We start from the raw sequence: 22,448 nt of genomic DNA, 5'->3' as shown, positions 1-22,448 counted from the left end.
CCAGCAAATGGGAGATGGATCCTCACATCTGGATTTTCCACAGCAGTACCTCCATGCCATAAGCTAAACTTGCAAAGAAAGGTTTGACAGGGCTTGGAGCAACCTGGTCAGGTGGAAGATGTCCCTGACCATGTCATGGGCTTGGAACAAGATGATCTTGAAGGTTCTTTCCAACCCAAACATTTCTACAATTCAATGAAAGGAAAACTTCTATAACTGCAAAAACATCAAGAATTGGTCAAATTCTGCTTGTGAGGCATGTCAAGTTCAGAGGGGCAGCATTTCAGCTCTGCAGTTGTATGGGAAAAATGACCAAGCAAAAGGTAAGCCCCAGGCTCCAGGGATTTCTGCAAGAATAAATGCAAAGCTTTTGGAAAGAGGTTTAGTGGGAACAGTGTTTTTATTAAAGTCCTCCCATCCTTCCCTCCCTGGCTGGCTGACTTTCCCTGCCTTGATCTGCAGCCTGCCTGAATACCACCCAAAATATTTTCTCAATTAGAGGAGAAAACAGGAATTTGCCACTTGTCTGCCTCTATTCTGCTGCCTGTCAGCATTCAGCAAATATTTCAATCGTAGCCCTTTGCATGCTGCTAGCCCTGCTCATTTAACCTTTGGCCCTTCCCTAGGCTAATCCATCAGCCTTTACCTTCAAACCTTTACAGCCAGGGGCTGGCCACAGGATGGGCCAGCAGAGAGGGGAGGATGAAAGTGGTGTTGAGTGATAAGTTATAGGATGAGTTATATATAAGTTTAGGGATGGTGAGCAGAGGATGGAAATTTCTGACCCTGTTCCTCAAAGAATTCAACTGCCAGCTACTGAGATTTGCACTTCCACATTTGGGTGATGGTAAGGAAAATTAAAAAAAAAAAAAAAAATAAGGAAACAAAGGGAAGGAAAACCTCTGTCATCTCTCCTGCATGTGGCTGGCAGCATCCTGAGTCAGGTACCTAATTGCCCATGGAGCCTTTGCTCTGCTGCCTCACCCACTCTCCTCCCTGACTCACATGTTGCTGAGATTAGTAGCTAACAGTTCCGCTGTCAAAACTGCATGTGATGAAAATAATGCCCAGAGCGCTGCCTGTCAGCCTCAGAAATGCCTGCTCAGCTTTGATGGTGGAGGACCCCAAAATCTCTGCCCACCTGGCCTCCCGCTCAGCCAAGCATCCACTGTGGCTCTCCAGGGGCTGTGCCCAGCCACCTTCTCTATGAGAAATCGCTGACCCTTCTATCACATGGAGGCTTTAATTGTTCACATCAGTATTTTGTTTCTCTCTACTGTAGACAGTTTGCTGTCAGTTATCTGTCCTTCATATGTAATTAATTGTGCTGTCTCCTGGCTCATTAGAAACAAACTCTTCTCCTCCACTTCCCCCTCTCCCCCAGCCAAGTCACAGTGTGCATTATTTAGGTTAAATCATGTTTAAGTAACTACACAAATAGTAGGTCGAGTTTGCCTTTTGTCTAGGCTGAGACTGTTGCTTGGCTCCTTTCTCAACGTGCCAGGAAAGCCCTTATCCCTGGAAGCTCTCGAAGGGAAATCCTCACTGGGCAGAGCTGCTGTGCCACCCCAGGAGCAGGGGAAGGTCCTCCGAGCAGAAGGCTCATCCAGTAGGTAACAAGATGGAGTTGCCAAACTTTAATAAGGCAGGCATAAAAGTCAGCACTGCAGAGCAAAAATTCTGCCAAAGGGGATGTTCTTCGTCTAGCAAGAGATAACAATGAGAGGAAGGTGAAAATTGTTTTATTTTTTATCCTCCACAGATTATTGCAGCCAGTAAGATGCACCTCAAGAAACATCATGTCACACATAATGGGTCACCACTACCACCTTACAACTACAGCACTGAAACTCAGGTGCTGCAATGCACATGAAGGACTTCTGAGCATTCATTCAATTAAGAACAAAATGAGAGTTTCTGAAGTGGGTTCACTCAGCGCATCAGTTAACAAAAAAAAAAAAAATATTGCGGATGTGGGTATACAGGTTCGATCAATCTAAAAACCAAGATGAATCACCTCCTTGAACTCAAACACAACCTGCACTGAACTGTCTTGTAGGGTTACAGTAGTAAAAGTGAAACCTTTAAAGTTCATTTGCTTATTTTCCTGGGCCAAATCTTAATGTCCTTGAAAACCACCTTCCTTTGCCAATGTACTGCTAATATCACCTGATGCAAAGATTTGAGGATTTAAATATCTGTTTCTATCTGGGAATAACCACTGACAGAATGAGCATGATAATGCTTGTTTCCTCGAGATTTCCAGCTTAGCTTAAGAGATTTAATCATCTGGAGGAGCTTCGGGTGAATCACCTGAACTTTTGGATACCGACTGCAGCCAAGACCTCCCATCTTCCTTGTGTGTGCACATCCTTGTTAATAGACCTGGGCTAGCCAAATGCTTTAACTGATTGGACCAGACTCAGCTTTGCTGCATTGCCTGCACAAAGGCTGTGAAGGGCTTCTGTGAAGACTTCCAAATGAAAAGGACTGCAGACATTTCCAGTGGTGTTATTCGAAACTAAATTACTGCTCAGGGAAGCTGTTTATACCATCAGTGTGAGGCAATGTAGTTGTCTCTCCCTACCACAATCCGGGCACTGATGATGGCAGAACAAAAGCTTTCCGGGCTGTCTGTGACCAACAAATCTGACCAGTGACATGGGAAGACCACCACAAAGAGCCAGGGCTAGTTCAGTTTTTCAGTATATCTACAGCTGGTCTTTTCCTCCACAAGGGCTTTGAAAGGATGGGGGTTCACTAAAATTATTTTATCAGAGACCTTCAACCTAAACTTGCTGGCTGAGCTCAATACAGCTGCTGGTCTGACAGGGAAATGTGCTGCAGTTGATCTGAACCCCATAAAATGGCAGTCTGGCTTCTCAGCTCACCCTGCTAACTCTGCTTTGTGCTGCTTCAGGACACAGTCCCCTCACCGCTTTATCTGATTTTAGACAAACAAAAATATAAACTAGCCACAGCTTGGTTCATCAGAAACACACCCAGCTTTTAGATGATGCTATATGATTAATAATATATGCTTTAAGAAAATAAAAAATGTTCTCAAGAAGGAAAGGGGAAAGGAAGGAAGAAAGAAAAACATGCATGAGTGGGGGAAGGGGGAAAAAGGACAACAATCTGAGACTTTCAATGGGAATGTCCAAAAATAACACAAACAGGATCTCCCTGCCATCTGCTTCGATCCTTTTTGAATGGCTTTCAAAGCAAAAAGCCTTGCCAAAACCTGACAAACAAAGCACTGAGCATCAGTTTTAATGGAATACCAACACTGTGTTCTCTTTTTCCCCCTTTTTGCTTCATAGAAACACACCTTCCACAGCCCTCCAGCTGCCAAATAAATGACACTATGCAAAAAAATTTGCTTCGGTTACGAAGCTGAATAAACAAGAAATAATTTTGCAAGTGGTCCCATATGTCTCCGCTTCTCTGCTTACAATGGACACTAATAAGATTTGCCATAACTAATTCTTTCTTTCACACCACTACCCTATTCTCTAACTTTAAAAAAAAATAAATAAATAAATTCTGCATATCCCATGTGCATTCTTCTGCAACTTTCACACAGTTGAAACACAAGGGTTTCAATGGCAAAGCCCACCCTTCACAGCACAGACATTTTCAACTTAGTTTAGGCCTTTCAATGAGGCTTAAATGTTTTACTTCAACTTAAAATGGACAGAAGAATGTTTGTCACTTGTTTTGTTTGATTTTCTATTCTCTTAAAAAAAAAAAAAGAGATGTCTAATGGGGTAGATGGAGAACGGGGAGGCATAGGAGAGCTGCAATCTTAACGCCAAAGGCAGTGTGTTAGTGCACATGAAGTAGAAAATCTTGATTCCAAAAGCAATGTGCTAGCACATATAAAACAAAATTCATTGGCTGCAAAAGCCAGCAGCTCCCCTATGCTTGCTCTCAGCTCAGTTAAGAAGGCTAAATTTCTTTCCTGCTTTTTTATTTCTTTTTTCTTTTTTTTCTTCCTCAGTTGTTTAGTTTTTTGTTTGTTTGTTTGTTTTTTGTTATTGCTTGGGCTCCTTCCAAGATTCACCTCTCACCTGGCAAACTCAAGGAGCAAATGCAAAATGCTTAAATCCACACTGCTTTGCTGCACTTTGCTCCCTCTGCTCTCGGGATATTTTTTACACACCAGGAGCACACCTTTGCCAGCACCGACCAAACAACTATTTTGCTTCCCTCTCTCTCAAAAAAAACCAAAAAACAAAAAACAACAAAACCCACAAAACAACAACAAATAAACCAAACAAACCAAAACAGCATCTGAGGCCTAAATTACTTGAACAAACAAAGGAGATTTCCCTCCCTCTGTCTCCCGCTGCCAGCTCCCCCCTCAGCACTGGGCCTACCCCTCCTCCTCCAGCGCACAAATGGCCTCACACCAGACGGGATGGAGGGAGGGCTGGCTCCCAATTACACCTCTCTATTAACGAGGGGCCACGCCGGCGAAGGAAGGCAGGGCAGCAGCGTGGGGTGCAGCCACGGGCTGGCTCCTTCCTGTCCCCCAAAGCGGGGAGCAGAGGTCAGGGGTAATCTGCTGGGAAGGAGCCCGAGTGCCGGAGCTTTGGCCCACCTGCTGCCCACGGTGGGTGGGCATTGCTGGTCTGCCAGCACCGACACGTCTGGGGAAGAAAGGGTGGCAGGAAAAGCCTGCAGGGAGCCCTGTTGTTCCTTACAGCATGTGGACAAGGAGATCTGGGGCATGGTGGGGGCATGACCCATCCAGCCAAGCCATGGGGTGGGAGCAGGGTCCTTGCTGCAGCTGGGGTAGTGGGTGGTGGGATGCCTTCCCCAATGGCCCTGGATGAGACACCTCTGTCTGCCTCAATTTTCTGCTTCGAAACCTCCAGAAAGACCTGAAAACCTGTGTTCTTTTGTAGCATTCAGAGGTGACACAGTCTAAAGTTGTCTTTACCTGTGGTAAAGAGTTTCTAATCCAAATAATTCTATGATCTATAACAGTTACAGGGCACTGCCTTCAATTTTCTGTAAGTATGATCCATCATCTAAGTCCTTTTCCCCTGTCTTTGTGGTGATTCATTTTCTTGTTCTACTAGAAAAGACAGGAAGGTGTTCTTTGATGGTCAAAATCAAAACCCTTTCTTTCTTTGATGTTTCAGCCTCAGGACACCTTTCACATTCACCCATCAATGCTGTGGTATCACACCTGATGGTAAACTTTCTGAGCCCCTTGGGTCTCCTATTTACCCATCAGACTCTCTCCAGCACTGCCTGCATGACTGTCTCCATCTGGCAGAGCCCAAATACTCCTTTCTCCTTACCTCACTCTTTAAATTCCTCTCCCACTGGGCTGCTGGCTTTTCCTTAGGAACAAAGTACAGGCCCCTTGAGCAAACACTTTCACCTATCTGTGTCCAACAGCTATGACAAGAACTACTTCCCATGTCCTAAAGGTCTCCACAGTTTACCCCCAGACCTCATAACACACTTGGCCTTTCTGACTCCCACCCTACTGTCAAAAATATATTTGGTCACTTTGCCCAGGCTTTAGGCTTATTTATTTACAGACCTTCATGCTACCTGTGATCCTTGTTGAGTCTCTTTGGTGTCAACCTGCATCTGTTTTCACACAAGTGGCAAGTCTGTGAGCAGGCAGAGAAGATGCAGAGAGAAAAGGGAGCTATAAGGGGAGCATAAAGCATTGCTACTTTTTCTAACCAGGGATTAACACATGGTTTTTAAACAAGGGGACTCCCTTCCCAGCTGACAGCAGCAGCTGCAGCTTCTGACTTGCTCACAGAGTGGCAGGGAATCGAATCAAAGAGAAAAGAAGAAAGAGGACAACCCTTCCTTGGGGAGTAGGAAACACAATACAAGCTATTCTAAAATCCCTGAAAATACTGGCTTGGTTTTAGGTCAGGCTCTCCTTCCTCCTTCTGTCCTGCGTGCCCCCACCCCCTCACACACACCCCACTCAACAAAGGGAAATTGGTATTTTTCAAAATTCTTCTGAAAGCCAATCCGGCAGATGGTTCTTTCCATGCCGGGGAGGAACAAAAAGAAAAACCTGCCAGGATACACATCACTGAGATGTGACAAATATGGGCATGGTGGTTGGCCTTTGACCCAGGTATTTCATAGGCCTATTAAACCGTGTGGCCAAGATGGACTGAGTTGACTTCTATCTCCAGCATGCAGCTGCTGTACCCCATGGGCTTGTGCTGATTCTATTAGATTAAGTGAGGTCAGATAAAACTGAAAAAGTCATGGTTTCCATCTCCCACCTTTTCAACACCGCAGGAAATCCTCAACACCAGCATCTAAGCATGTTAAAGTGAAATTCAGTGGCCAAAAAAACATGTAGATAGTAAAATATTTATTTAGAGAATAATTTGCAACAGTCCTACTATACCAAAGTCTTGCATATATATCAGTGATATGAGCTCCAGAAAATGCAGAAAGCCAAGGGTAAATCACTGCCAGCCATTCTACCACACTCAAATGCCTCAAGTTGAGCATCTGGTTGTGTTTTACAAGCTGCCTTCCTTTTTCTTTAAAACATCCTCCAGATAACATGAAGGTCCAAATTCCCACTCTTTTTTACAGCCCAGAACTCCACATCCCAAGTACCCAAGCAAGCTCCAAGGATGAAACATGGCTTGGTTATGCACTGCGGGTGCCAGCCAAAGCACGGGGAGCAGCAAAGGATGTGCTGCCCTCCAGCAGAGCCACCTTATTCTTCACAGATTCCCAAGGAGCAGGCTGGCAGTCTCCGTCCCCCAGTGACTACGAGCAGCTCCTGCCCACACCCAGAGCTGGTGACCTAAGGACAGTCCCTCCCCATCACCCTCTCCCCATTTCCTCCTATGATGGCTGTGCTGTAGGCACAGAAGCAAATAGGCTTTCCCACACCCTCCCCCCCTTCAAATCAGGAATATAGTTACAAGTGGTGCAATGGAATTAAGACCAGAGAGAGAGCAGGCTGGAGGGTATTTGTCCTGCTAATTACATAAATTATTGAAGAAAAGTATCCCATGGAAAGCAAGAGGCTGTCTTTGGGAAGAGAACTTCACCAGCTGTGGGCTGGTGGACACAATGTCAGAAAATGGACAGGACAAATTAATGATCCCCATCTAACCTGCACACAGCGTGGGATATAAGAACCAGAATACCTTGTAAATCCAACAGCATCAGTTCCCAGGAGAAGATGCAATAAAGAAGTGCCTTCAAGCTCCCTGTTAATGTGGATTAACCAGGTGACTAATGCTGGGACTGTTCCTGCAGATGAATAGACTTTGGTGAGAGGCAGAAATGAGGGCTGATCAAGACCCTGTTAGTGCTGCTGCTCCCCAGCAAAAAAAAAAGAAATCTGTTTCAGGTCTACTTTTCTTAGTCTTAAGGCGACCTTTCATCAAATTACCCACCCGAGAATACAGCAGGTAAAATTTTGGTGAAGCTACCCAGGCCAGCACAATGTTCTACTGAGGAGCAGGGGAGACTACTGATAAAAGTCTATTTAGTAACCCCAGTGTAAGCTCTACCTCGGAGGTATGAGGAAACTATTTCCTACACATCCTCCTAGGAAATGTTTGCCATACAGAAGTGCCTTCTCACAGAAGCACCAGCTGGGGAAGCAGTGACTCGCCCTGTGATGAGGCGAGGGTGTGATCCTGGTGACTCATGGAAGTCCAGAGCTTGGTCCTCTCCTTGTCAGAGTCCTCAGCATGGAGAGAGGGGGGCCATGTCCTCTGGCTCATTTGCTTGTGCCACCACATTCCTTCTGAAAGGGAGAGCATTGGGCAAGTCAGAATTACCCACAAATGCCCTCAGGGCTGATTTTCATCTTTTAGCCATGTGGAGGGAGAGCTGCTCACATGAAGTTAGAATGCTGCAGAGTACTGAAATTCCTCAATGAACCACCCAAGTTTATAGTGGTAGAGTTTTTGTAACACCCAATGTCAATAAAAAGATATAATCTCTCTCTGCAGACCTTGCCACCCAGTGAGAGAGAGCCATGAGAAACTGATGAGAAGATAATGAGTCCTCCAGTAGACATTCCTCTTTCAACTCTTACCACATTTTAGGGTTTACAGACCATAAGGGATTATTAAGGGCATCTAGGTCAACCAATTGCATGCTGGCCCCAAAACTCCACCCCCTTATTTCTGCATCCAGCCCTAGCTCTTCCCTGAGATGAGTTTTATTTTTAAGTGAGCAGTGAAGATGCAGGGAGTTAACCATTTTGAAACAAATTGGTCTGTTTAAATGACAGCTAGAAGAGGACTAGTTTCTATAAGGGCTCTGCACTCAATGCTTGGAGATCAGGCCAACCCTGGGAGACTCAACTGTGTCATGGTTAAGCAACCACAGCTCACTGAAAAAAGTTTGAGCACTAACCCAGACTTTGACAGGTTCCTTGAGTGAGTCACTTAATCTCATTGCTTTATTTCACATTCTGTACTAAGAGACAGGATGGCTCCACTTATCCTGCTTTCTACAGAACTTGTGAAATTCCTGCAGGAAGACAGGCTCTCCTGATGCCTTCCTTTGTGCAGGACCTGCCAACAGCAGACATAGATGCACAGCAGCAGCATGGGACAGCACCTTAAAACCCCATTTGGTTCTGAAAACACAGCTGTGATTGACTGTCTATCTTGAATGACCATGTCCTCATCTTCAGCTAACCTGTCTTGGCCACAGCCCAAGCCAGATCTCAGGTATACAATCCCATTTGCAACCTGTAGTAAGACACCTTGGCCCTCACTGCTAGCCCATGGTTCCAGGGAAAAAATTAAAATAGTAAGAAGATCTTTGGACAGATACTACTCTGCCCAGTCTGGAGAAGTAGATTTTGCTGTCCATCCTACACTGAGGCAGTGTCATGCTATTGGTACACACACCATGGCTTGAGAATTCCTTTCCTCATAGAAACCACCTGTAGCTCAGGGTCCACATATGTAGAAATAGCACTTTATGTCCTGAAATGAAGAAGCCAACAGCCACTGGCCTAACTCCTGCTAGAACTAATGGCAAGAAATGGAAAATAATGCTCTTATTAAAACACAGTTAACTGGACTCATTCTCGAGGGTCACATCTGAAATGGAAGCATATTAAAATCCAACAGTTGGAAAAGTCTCAGCATTAGAAATCAAAACAATTTGTGTTTATTCTGGATATTTTTAGACCAGTTTCCTAAGGAAACAAGGCTAATATGGTCTCACTGTGTTTGTGTGTATATGAATGCACACACAAAGTTCTTGCCTGCCTGCACAGTCCTCTCTCCTCAATATTTATTATTTTGTCCAGTTTTGATCAAATGTGATGCAAAATCACAGTTTGTGGAATACCATATTCTAACATGTTTTATTCAAATTGTTCTCCAGCTAGAAGAAAGGGAATCATCGGAGGTTCCCAAAAAGGACTTGGCTAAAAAGTTCATTCATCACTAGACACTAGAGAAGTCACATAGGAGGAAAGTGGCCAGAAACCAACCTTCACAACTCTCTCCTCTCTTAGAAAAAGCTAAAGAAAAGATAAGCTGAGGGTACCAGGTAAAGACAGGCTTTCCGTTGAAATGAACTAAAATGGGCCCAGCTGTCTGGGCAGGAGAATGGGGCCAGCAAGAAGCCCATCTGGGAATGAAACATGGGAAGAATTAGACCTGACCTAAGGGGGCTAGCTGTGTGTGTTGTGTGTTTGTATTTATGTGAAAAAGGAAGTAAAGGTGAAAAGTCTGCAGGTAAATCAGAAGGTATCTGTGGTCAGGCACGCCTGGAAGGGGAGGAAAGGAAGCGCTGCAGGCAAAAGCTAATGCTGGAAGAACATGATATGTGCATGAAGGACTGACACCCCAAAACCTCTGCAAATGAAAACATAACCAGTTTGCAGCCCTGGGTGTCAGTGCCAGCATGAAACATCCCCATCTCTGTTAGCCTGGAGGCCATGGTGCTTTTGGAACAGCACACATGCAACTTGGCCAAGGGTTTGCCCCCTCTCCTCCTGCAGTTTGGTGACTGGGGCTAAGGACCTCCAGCCGGATCCTCAGTTTCCTGCACTTGTCCCAGTTGCTTCCTTGCAGCACCTCCTCAATCCTAATACCATGTCTTTAGATATTTTGTCATGGTTTGAAGAGGAAGACACAGCACAAATAAACAAGGAAATGTCACAGAAGGCCATCGAAACTCAGCTGTGGGAGGGAGAGACTGCTGCAAAACAAAACCTGTCCTCTACGCAGACAGCCTCCCCAAGCCCTGGTCATATGGCAGCTAATCAAGTACTCCAAGTCTTCCAGGTTTGGCAGTCTGACTGTGTTCAGCAGAAAAAGCCTGCTTACATTTCCTCAGCCCATCCCTTCACAGACAGATGTTTGCTCCTTTAGCACCCACTTGACTAGATGAAAAAAAAAAAAAAAATCACTGTTCTTTGGGAGCAGTCAGAACTGAGGGATGGGTATCAGCTGGCTCAGGCAGAGCACTGAGCTGGAAAAGACACTCTGCCTTATTCCTGTCACAAGATATCCAGATATCCAGGACATTATGCAAGATAGACACTTCTCCAGAAGGAGAGGGGAAGGAAGGGTTAAAAGCTGGGACTGAGCCCTCCAGCTCTTCATGGAGAGGCTTTGAACCACCTTCAGGTGAGACCAGCCTCCTCCAGATGGCTATGTGGGGGATCAAGATGACTCAGCTCCCAGTGTGAGCATCTCAGGTGCCTTCATCGACCAAGATGAACCTAAGTGGTTCTCAGTTCCTGGAAAAACCGGTTTCTTAAGTGAAGAAATTAATGTTTTCACAAAAAAAAAAAAAAAAAAGAAAACAACAAAAAAGAGCAAGCAAACAAACAAAAAAAAAGAAATCCAAACCAAACAAATATTAATTCTTGTTCTTTTTTTTTGCAGTGCACCTAAGATACCTGAGGTGGGAGACCACCAAACTGCAGCTGTTTTATTTGTGCTTTCAACAGTGTAGTAGAAAGAAAAACTAGCCTGCAGGAAACCTGGGATGCCTATCAAAGAGCTGAGTTTGTGTAGCTTTGCACCCATGCATTTGTGCAGAAAGACTGAGAGTGCCAGGAGCCTGGTGCCTTCTAGAGTAGCTCTGCATTGATCTCTCAGCTGTTCAAGAGCCATTTTCACCTTGGAAGCACTCCTCCACTGTGTTGGCACTTCTGGGGTTCTTCCACTATGTCTTAACCAGGGAGGGGGCTGAGCAGGGACTAAACCAGCACAGAAACAGGTCCAAGCTGAAGGGACTGTGGATGTTCCCCCCTTTGGGGGGGGGGGGGGGGAACTGAGGACAGTGAGAGGAAGAAAAAGATAAAACAGCTGTAAATCAAGCCCTACCATTTCAACCAGGTACGATTAACACACAGGTGCCTTCCTTTCCTCAGGAGCAAGCACTCAACCCCAGATCAAAACTGGAAGAGCTGACTCAGATGATATCTTGCACAGAGATGCCCCTAGCAAAGAGGGATAAGCATGCATGGTGAGCAATTGGATGATCATGCACAAAAATCACCGGGGAGATGAGTCCAGCACAGGGGTAATCCAGCAAGAGCTGTGGATGCACATGAGAACCTGGAGGGAAAGTGCAATGTGCAGTCATCAATAAAAAGAAGCGGGAAGGAGAGGAGGGGGAGCACTTGTGATCTTCTGTGGAAAAAGGAGGCGTGAAATGATGCCTTTTCACTGGTCCTAAAATCACGAGCCAGACACAGTTAGGTGATCAAAAGGGTTTACCTTTACCAGGACCCTTAGGTGCACAATTTGCCAGGTTGAAAACACCGAAGATGGACCCATAGCTTAACACATACACAATTTTTATATGTTTAGCAAATTAGCATATCTGACAAAATTCCGCAGTTAGAGACATCAGTGGTGAGGTAATTCCCTCCCATTTCAACCTTCTTTCAATTCTGCCTCTTTTGGATAGGAACTAAACTTTGTTTATGGAAATGTGCCTGGGACAGCTAGTTTCAACCTTGGCTTCCCCAAGGATATAACCTTGGACTTCTGGCTTGGAGACACTAGGGAATTTATTTTGTCTTTCTGTCTAATAGAGTAGGTAAAATGCTAACTATAATTACTATCATAGGTATATATAAATATAATGAAGGAATATAAAAGAATAAAAAGGCAAAAATCAATTTGGCATCAGCAATGGTGAAAGCATGTGAATGAGATAGTCTTCAAGGAAAGGTGAATCACCAGAAGAAGTTGCATATGTGGGGCAGTGAAAAGGAAGACTGTGAATTGAATTTCAAGGGGGAAGTGTTGGAACTGCTTCCTGCAGAAAAATGGCAAACACCTACAGAAACTCAAAGGGAAAAAAAAGGAAACAAAAAAAAATTGCTAGAAAATCCAGAGATAGAGTTTCCTCTGACTACACACAAGGAAGCTTTATTTCCAATTGACTTGCTGCTGTGCTTATCTCTCAGCAATAAAATGCCTTCACCCATCTCAAGCTCTCAAATAACTCTAGTGCAGTAATAATTACAAAATCACAAGCTTACATCCTCTGAAGGACATTATGCATATGATGAAAGCTGCAAAGAACCTTTGTCAGGCTGTGCCTAAAGAAACAGGGGGTGGAAAATGAAGTGTTTAGAGACATAAGAGAATGGAAAAAAAAAAAAGAAAACCCAAAAACAAATGCAGGGAATGGACAAGAAAAAGGAAATAAAACCAGAGAAATAACTGTTCATCTGGGACTTGTTAAATTCTACATGGCAGGCAGGGAATGCTGATGGGTTGCTTCTTTGCCTTTGGTGCTACATTTCCAGTATTCTTCCAGGCTGATAACAAGTCTCCTTATCTGAAGGAAAAAGCACCTTTACTGTTGCTGAGGTGGTTGACTCAACCCTACTGCAGGTGAGAGAGCAGCTGCTGCAGGGCTTGCCAGCACGCCAGCAGCACATCCTCTGGGGTTCTGGCTTTTTTCTTCCCTCCCTCTCCAATCAGACTAAATGAAATGGAGCTATTTGTGGGTTTAGAAGTGGCAACGATTCAGCCCACTCCATCCCCAGGTGCCAAAGGGTTGAAACAAGAGAAAACTCTTACAGAACATTTGTGCACTTTCCAGTTGCCACACAAGCAGCCAGAGAAATAGCTCTAGCTAGGATTCAGCTTCTGAGCAGCCCCAGGAAAAGGGTTAGGAAACTACCCTTACTCTTTTTTTTCAAGTAAGGGAAGCCGATGTGAAACTTGGCATGGTTTGTACTTAAAAGAAACCCCAAAAGTTGTTGGGTTGCAGCCAGGCATTCAAGCCAGCAGAGCAGAAGTTCCCATTGCTTGTACTCTCTCCTCTGCCTCTCTCCCCACTCCGGGGCATCAGCAACTGCACCCAGCAAGATCCTCTCTTGAATTCCCTCCCCTCCCATTCAGGATCACATAACATCCCTGGGGCGATTGCTTACATGGGAAAAGCAACATGAGGAAAGTATTTAATGCATGTTTATGTCTTTTAATATAGTGTAGCAGCTGGAATCAAAGGCAAAAACCCCAGGCCTCAGCACATGAGCATCGTGGCTCTCCACAGAGTCCCCTTCTAATCACTGCTGCTCTCTGGACCACAGCTTTAGAAATCAGGCACTAACCCCTATTGCCTAATTAGCAGAGCAGTGTAAAGCTTAGAAACAGGCATATCTTCTTCCTCCCTAAGTGGCCTCTGAATAAATGCTATATCCCCAGTTCACAGTCCCTTTTTACATTGCTGGAATTACCAGTCCTTTGTGTACCCACATGCTGTTACTTAAATTGCTTCCATGTTTTCATTACTTGCTTTCTGTGCTGAGTGTATTGAAACTCCTGCAAGAATGCTTAAGTGGTATTTCAAAGCACTGGGGACTGCTGGAGATGTACCTGGAAATATTATGCAACAAGCTAAGGGGATTTTTCAAGTGCTGATAGAGTTTACACTTCCTCAGGGGAAAAATAAATTTGGGTGCTACTCCATGATGCTCAGGGTAACCACTCCCACCCACCAGAGGCACTAGAATGGCACTTGCAGCTCAGCCTGTGTATATTCTCTGCATCCACGAGCAAGGTGGTAAACCTAAATAATACTCGCGTGTGCAAGGAAAATGTATACATTGGGCCAAATTCTCCTGGCAAAAATCCTTAAAGGACAGCGAATTGATGCCAGCTGAAGGTCTGTCCTGTTCTTTAAATGTGTTGTTCCCTCATTCTGCTGCAAGGAGCTGCTTTTCTGGAGCTTGTGCAGATTAAAGCAACAGGCAATCAAAACAGCCTAACACTGAAATTTCAAAACCGCCAAAACCATTTAAATGTGACAAATCACTTTTTCCCTCCCCTCCCACAACCATGACTGCAGCTCTCAATGGTTCTGCAAGTAAACGCAGAGGGTTCCTGCATGCTCTGCTCTTCCAGGGGAACACACAGATAGACCAGAGAGCTACATCTTCATGCAAGTTTCAGCTTGCTGTTTCCTCCTGGTTATCTCCACCACAAAAAATTCTCTACCTATTACAAGATAGACACTGGCCATAGAAGAAATCATCTGCCAGCACTGGAACTTTTCTCCCACTCACTCCCAGCCTCTCTTTGTGTAATGCCTTTGATCACCCCTTGATGCAAGGTGCTCCCAGCCTGATCCTGGAACCCCACGCACCGAAGGGCAGGCAAGTGTGAAACCCCCCAGCTTCAGGGACTCAGGTCATCCCCCACCCTGGTGATGCAAGCTGTAGGTCTCCATCACACCCCTTGAGATCACAGCACTGGGGTCTTCCAGAGCCCTGCTGGGGACATCTCTGCCGCAGCTGCAGCTCAGCAGCTGCTGCACGGCAGCCGTTGGGTGTTATGCTAATAGAGCACCGGGGCAGCAGCCTTCTCCCCATCTGCTCAGAGCACCCACCTGCTGGGTGCTGAGGTGGTTTTTTCTTTTTTTTTTTTTTTCTTTTGGTTGGTTGGTTGTTTTCTTTTTGTTTGTTTGTTTTAATGGTGAGATTAGACCAGTGTTGACCCAAAGTGCTCCCAGCTTGACAGCAGGGTGTGTGTGTGTGTGTGAGCACAGCCCCAGCCAGCTCGGACCTTGCAACACAGGTTCAAGCTGGATGCAGCCGTGTCTGAGCCTTGATCTGCTTCTTTCAAACTCCTTATCCTCCTGCATTTAAAGTCATCACCCTGAGCATAACCATGTTACAAGGTGCCTATTTTTAAGCTATTGTTCCCGCTGGGTTTGTTTGGTTTTTGTTTGGTTTTTTTTTTTGCACGTAACTTCCTTATGCTTAGCTTTATATATTCAACCTTTTGGATGACCACACTGAAAAGAGCACACCTTCCATGCCCATCAGACTGGGTGATAAATAGAAATGAAGGCTGTGATTTTGTGCAGTCGTATTCTCCACAGTCCATGCATGGTAGGTAGGGATTTGCAGTTATTTTTTTCCCCTCTACATTGCTATGGAAGGATTGCTTGTAACACCTATGCTGCCACTGAGCATATTCTCATAAAACTGCTGTTTGTGCAGAGACCTCTACAAGCATTAAGGGTGGACAGGAAAGTGGAAATTAGACATTTTTGGTGCTAAGAAGGCAGTCCATCCTTTACAATAGGTGGGAAAATCTCTTCTCAAAGAGTTATAGGGCCAAATCTCTTCTATGTTAAAGAGAGCTGCCTCTTTCATGCCCATGCACTATGTCATTTAAAGCATTATGAACAAAAAAAAAACAACAAAAAAAACCAAACAAACAAAAAAAACCCTACATTTTTTTTTAAATTGGTTTGTGTTCAAGTTCAGCTTGCAAGAAAAGTATTCCAAAAGTGAGTGATGTTAATCTCCCTGGGCTTTGCCTTGAGTCAGTGGGAAATATCAGGGCTTAAAAAAGTGAAAATTTTGCTCTACATCAGTCTGCTGAGGAGGATTTCTCCAGGAAGAGGAGGCAATTATCCTCCTCAAGGCTTCACATAGCCCTTTGAGCACCCATCATGTGTATAAGGTATGGGAGAAGAAAGATCAAAGCTGCATGAGCAATAAAACCAAGCCACGACCCAAGCCCTGATCAGTGGGCACCTACATCCCAGAACAATTTGTCCAGGATTTGTAGACAATTGTGCATCTTTTAGCAAATCTGGGTTCTGTCTGAACTCATCATGAAGCCCATGTGTTACTAAGGAGGCAGAGGTCAGGTATTTTGACTATGACATTACCAAACATACTTGGCTAAGGCTTAGGACAGAAAATATCACTAATCCAAAAATTTGTGACCCCAGCAGTGCCGCTTAGTATACTAAATTTGGTCCATGTACTAAGTGTAGGTGACACTACAGAAAAATCAAGCCAACAGCAAATCAGAAGGGTGTTCCTTAAAACAACTCATATGAAGAAAGGATTTTCTTTATTTTCTCATCCCTGAATAAGTGAAAAAACAGAAAAAAAGTTCAATTTTCACCCATACTTAAAGTACCAAAAATTTATTTGCAGAAGGATATCTCAAGAAAATTATAAGCATCTGAAAGAAAATGAGACTTATAAAGGAAGCATTTTCTGTAGCATAACTATAGTGCTACTCACACAATGCTGTAATCAAGAATAATGGAGCCCATCACCCAGAATATAGGAATGAATTCAATTGTTCACTATGCACATACCTCTATTTTAAAAATGCAGTTGAATGCTTTAACTGCCAAAAGGCTTGAGCATTAGTGCTCAGGCACAAAGCAGTTTAGAAGTGGGTTCCTTAATTTCACACTCATGTAATCATTAATCTCAAAACTGAATTACATACAAAAATAGAAGAGGCCTGGTTGAACTTTTGCTCTCTTCTGAATTGGTTCATCTGAAGGATAGTTCAAGATCATTCCAGATACATATGTGGCACTACAGGATGATACTTGCCCTGTGCCACTCCAAGGCTAAATCTTGCACAGGCTGTGCCTTTGTTTGAGATTGAGAAGATTCATTCCTTCCCTCTCCCTCTGCTTCTGGAAGAAACTGGAAATATGTAAAAGAATGGGACCTACCTTCTTTTTGGAGTGAGATCTGTCCTCCTCTTTAGCTGCTTTGCTATTTTTCCCAGTTCTGGAAAGCTTCTGCTCCCCAGACTGTTTGATGGTGATTTTGATCTCGGGAGGGCAAATATAGTTCTCCAAGTTCTTTGGGGGCTTCTTTGCTCTCTTGGTGGTCTGGATCTTTAGTTTTAAACTCCCCTCTGTGAAGTTAGCCTCCTTGATGGAAAACTCCTGCTCCTCCAGGCCGTCTCCCGCCACCCATTTCTCACTGTCTGCATTGGAAGTAGAATCCACATCTCTTCCAGAACCCAGTTCATCCTCTTCCTCGGGCTCCAGCCTCTCACTGCTCACCGGGATCCCTTTCCCCGTGCCTGACGAAGACAGCATCGTCTCCCCTGCGCAGCCCGAGACAGGCGAAGGCTTCGTAGAGGTGACAGCAGCTGGCAGAAAGTCTGCTTCACCTCCCCTTTGCCGGGAGCTGCTCAAAGTCTCTCTGGGCTCCATGGCAATACCACAACTCCCTGGAGTTTGGCCGGAGGTTAGGGGAGTACAGGAGGGGATGAAGGAAGCAAGGGCAGATATGATGCCAGGGAGTGAATGGCAACTGTCCACCAAATTCAATGTCCCAGTCACCCAGAGGCTGCAAGATGCTCAGAAGAGACCAAATGTGCCACTGTCAAAAGAAAGGAGAAGAAAAAGAGGAAGTTAGCATGTACGTACATATATCAAACGATAGTGCAGATGACTGAAACAGGGCATAGGGCACATTCAGGCTTCCCCTGCAGCATCTCAAGGACTTTCCTTGAAGCCAAGTGGGAACCGAGGCTCACCAGCATTTCTGAGGGCTAGATCTGACATCACAAAGCAATGAACAATAGCCGTGTGTATTGTTAAATTGATGACAATGAACATATACTAAAAAAATAAAAAAACAAAACCAAAAAACACCCAAATTGTTGTCTAAATGCAAACACCTTCAACTCAACTTTTGCAATAAATGAGGGGACAGCCAGCTCTCCACACCAATGAACCTCCTCATTACCTCCACATGCTCACTGTCACAGAGTTTCCAGCGGGGAAAAAAGTAAACTCAGACACTTGCCTTGGGTTAAACAATAACCCAGTGATCAGAGCACAGAAAACATGGTGCTGCTCTCTGAATCAGCAGCAGAGTTTCAAACTCTCTATTTCCTCACTTCCCAGGTATGAGCGATACATGCCCTTGGTTGCCAGTTATTCTGAAGGCAATCCTGCTTGGATGAATACTTCATTAGGGACCAACTGCAGCCCAAGATGCTCTGTGGGGTAGTGGATTTGTAGGAGGATACACCTGGGCTTCTTTCAGGGCATACCAGTGTCCCAAGCATTGAGAAATGTGCATTGTGCATGGAGAAAAGCTAAACTCAAGGTTTTCCAGAGTTCCTCATGCCCTTAAGTATTACTGTTCTTTGGAAAAGCCTTGAGTTGGATGATACACAGACTGTGCTCTCAACCTTGAAAATTTTATCTATTTTTCTTTAGAACATCAGAGATGGAACCCTTAGAGGTGGTAACACTCCTGCTTGTTACCTTGCAAAGCCTCAGCTAAAGGGAGAAGATGTGACTGTTCAGCTGAAGAAAAAGCTGTATCACCCAAGGACATCTAGTTAAAAGTAATACTTATGGGGTGCTTTAAAAAGTATTGAGGTGCTTTCACTCACCTTCCCTAAAACTCCCCTATTGCCACACCACACACACCCCATGGCAAGTACATTTCAGCCACAAAATTAGCAGTAGAATCCACGAAAATGTAAATCTACAAAACTAGTAGAGAGAAATAAATATATTTTTCCACTACTTTAGAAGAAACAACTCCCCAGTGGATCAGAAGAGTAGCACTTCTGGCAAATGGAGTAGGAAACTGGAAGGCACTGCCAAGAGTAGGTGCTGGGGGTGCAGACTGGCTGTTTCAGGAGTTGCTCCCTGCTAGATTAGCTCAGCTACACTTGACCAACTGCCATCAAGATCTGAGCACAGCCAGGGATTTCCCAGGTCACTCTTGGCAGTCATATACCATAAAGAAAAAAAATAAAAACAAAAATTTTCTTGCTACTTATCACCAAATCGGAACAACAGTGCTAGTGTACACTACTGTAAAGCACAGCTCACCTAGCAGAAACACATATCCTCGTACCACTGGCTCCTTTTGGCATTTTAAAGGTACTTTGCAGGAGCTTGAAATTCAACAGGAAGTAATAACAAGTGCTTTTTATTATAGATCTACATTTGCATTGGAGTGTGGCTGTGTGTCACCTGTCTGACCTGGGCATGTATGGCTACTAGTAGAAAACCCTAAGTATCCTAGAGCTCCATCCAGGTCCCAGCAGACACAAATTCAAATAAAATTCCCATAAATAGCACAAGCTGATGACCCAAGCAGAAAGGAAAAAAAAAAAAAAAAAGAAAAAAATAAAAAGATTAAAAAAAAAGCAAAAGAGAGAACTCGGAGCTGACATCTGGCCTTAGGAATGGTTTCTGTAGCTGACAGGAGATAGAAATACACCACAAAAACACTTCTACTTGAGGTGCATATCTCCTGGCATAGTGGAGAGTCTTGTTTCCCAGAGCTGGTGTCAGTGGTCTCATTTGAGATTATCTTGAGGAGCTAACAGATCCAAGGTCTCATGGATGCCTGCCCTGACTCACCCTGTGGTCAGCTAGTCTCTCCAGTTCAGCTCTGGGAAGCAAGGATACATCCTTCAAACCCATTGCAGAATTGCCTAATTAATGCCCTTACATAGTTTCGAACACAAACCATGTGGTAGTTGCTAATCACTAACACAATTAGTACACGAAAGCCACCCAATTGTGGGGAGCTGCTCCACCTAATTGACTGACTTTGAACCTTGCCTCTCCTTGTTTCTATGGAGGTGATGGGAGTCAGAGACACCTTCCTCTTCCAACCAATCACTAAAACAAAAACAAAACAAAAAAAAAAAAAAAACAAACAAAAAAAAAAGCAAAAAACAAAACAAAAAAAAGCCAAAAAAAAAAAAGCTCTCTTATTTATCTACCGTTTTACATTGTTAATCTACGGGGAGAGGGACACAATGTACACACTCTCCTGGGCTGCCACACAAACACAAGGTGGTAAAAGCTCGGCGGTGCAGCATTCCAGGGAGTTACCGCTCTGGTATGCACGCATGTACAATGGGCACTCTGTGCCGGCCTCCGCCCACAGGATTTTAACCTCTCGCACTGCTGACTGCAAAGAGCAGGCTCTGGAGCACCTCAGCAGGATGACCCTGCAGCCCCCAAGGGTGCAAGGAAGGGACAGCTGCCAGTGCCATAATGAACCCATCTTCTTGGGACCCTCAGCTGAATGGGAGCTTAAATGCAGCTCATGGCTGTGGGACAGGACGTGTCGTTCAGGTTTTGGGCCATTGGGTAATGTTTTATGGAGGGTGAATAAAAAGCCATGTTTGTGCTCCAAAGTCTGGTTGTGGGACCCAGATGCTGGGTCATAATGTCCAAATGCTCATCCCTGCTCGGCTGTGTGCTTCCAGCTCAGCATAAACAAGCGACAGATAAATAAAGTCATAGCATTACACCCAGATGAATTAAAACCAAAGCCACCTTAAAACCCAGCTTAAACAGATTGGCCTCCTGTTCTGCCAAGAGTCTGGAGATGATATCACCAGACCCACAGGTAGCAACAAATAACCTTGCACTCCAATGCTGCACCCAGAATTAACTGGATCATTGTTTTAGATATCTCCTTACTCTCCTTCAGGGTTAATAGTTAAATGACTTGGGTGCAGGGACATCATACTCGTCTTTCTAGTTTGGGCAGGCTACCTGTGCTTTGACTAATTAGAAACCTCACTTCAGGAGGCCTCTGAACGTGTAACCTCTGCTGGAAACCTCCCCTCTCCAGAATGCCTTCGAGCAGAATCACAGAATCATAGAATGGTTTGTGTTGGAATGGACGCTAAAGCTCATCCAGTGCCATGGACAGGGACTGTCCCTGTCCAGCCTGACCTTGGACACTTCCAAGGATGGGGCAGCCACAGCTTCTCAGGGAAACCTGTGCCAGGGCCTCCCCACCCTCACAGGGAAGAAGTTCTTCCCAACATCCAATTTAAACCAGCTGTTGGTTTAAAGAAATTCACGCTTGTCCTATTGCTAGAAGAGCTCTATTTCTATTTTAAATACTCAGGACATGAGATATGTCTAAACTTCTAAGTGCTGACCCAAACTGCCCTTACAGGCCTCCAATGCTCACCAGCATCAAGTCTTGCTCAATAAACAGCTACAGAGGTGTTTTACCATCCAAATTAAGCTCACGGAGGAAAGTATTACTGCTAGCAGGCTTCCTGCAGTCAAGTTAAATTTGAGGAGGATAATTCACAGGTGAATGACAATAAATTTCACAGAAGTTGGCATTAGCTCTTAATTAGGGAGAGATTCACACTTCCTCTGATAAGTACTGAGAAATAATCAAACACCTGCTTGCTCAGTCTTGTTATCAGTGCTCACATTTCTTATCAGCTCCTCCGGGCACCCCAAACACTCTTCTGGCAGCAAAAGCCTTCAAATACAAGACCTCCCTTTGGGTCATACTGGATGTCTCCTATTAAGGGTTCTGAATATGCTCCCTTCTTCTGCCTCAGGCAACCTGGTGCTTGTGAGCATTCAGATGCCACAGCTATAAAGTGATTAAAGTGAAAATTTGCCCAGGACAGAAACAGAGGTAAGAGTCAATAGGAGGGAGGAGCAATCCACCTGCTTGGGATTCTCTGTGAAATGAAACTTGGCATAGTGTTTCCCTTAAACTTGGATTGGATGATCTTGAGGGTCTTTTTCAACTTTAGTGGTTCTATGATTTTCTGATTCTGAGTGTGACAGCAACCACATTAAGAGCAAGCAAACACTGTTTTGACACCTGCAAGCAAGTCAGGCTCAGCTGTCCAGTGCCTCTGCAGTTCCTCTGAACTGCTCAAGCACTAGGAACACCAGTAGGGAGTTGGGAGTGATATTAAGAGGTGCTGCCCAAATCACTGCTATACTAATACCACTGTAACTACTGAGAGTACTTTTAATGTAATTAATAGAATCCAAAATGAATGGATGAAAAAGAAAAAAAAAATCTGTTAAACAGGTTCGAATGAGGGGAAACTAAGGCACAAGTCTGAGGCTCGCAGGGGATGAAAAGTAGAGGTCACAACTTTTTATACTCTATGTCTGTCAGGTTGCCTTTGGATCTTCCATTCTCCCATGGGACATTGCATTAAATCCCTAATCTCTGCAAAATACCAGGAATCCTGCAACCCTCTTTATATTCCATTCTTCTAAAACCATTTTCCACAAAGCACTGGAGACTATGCATCACAGTTTAATGATGAGATTTCACCTTTCACATCAAAGACTCCCAGATTGCTTCCATGGTTGTATATGACACTGTGGAAATGCAGCTGCCTCTGGGCCAGAGGCCAATGGACAACCCT

The 22,448-nt window shown here is 44.5% G+C and overlaps 1 protein-coding gene across 1 annotated transcript in view; it reads right to left on the bottom strand.

Annotated features, from left to right (window-relative positions):
- SETBP1 (SET binding protein 1) overlaps positions 1 to 18,220 on the bottom strand; it is a 246,319-nt gene extending 228,099 nt beyond the window's left edge. Inside the window, exon 1 of the mRNA XM_062512763.1 lies at positions 16,975 to 18,220. Coding sequence (XP_062368747.1) covers positions 16,975 to 17,466 — 492 coding nt within the window. The 5' untranslated portion in view covers positions 17,467 to 18,220. The remainder of the gene's footprint in view (positions 1 to 16,974) is intronic.
- Between the last annotated feature and the right edge of the window lie 4,228 nt (positions 18,221 to 22,448).

This window comes from Cinclus cinclus, chromosome Z (genome assembly GCF_963662255.1).
Source record: "Cinclus cinclus chromosome Z, bCinCin1.1, whole genome shotgun sequence".
Lineage (NCBI taxonomy): Eukaryota > Metazoa > Chordata > Aves > Passeriformes > Cinclidae > Cinclus > Cinclus cinclus.
Note: the sequence above shows the minus strand (reverse complement) of the source record. Positions and strands in the feature narration are given on the sequence as shown.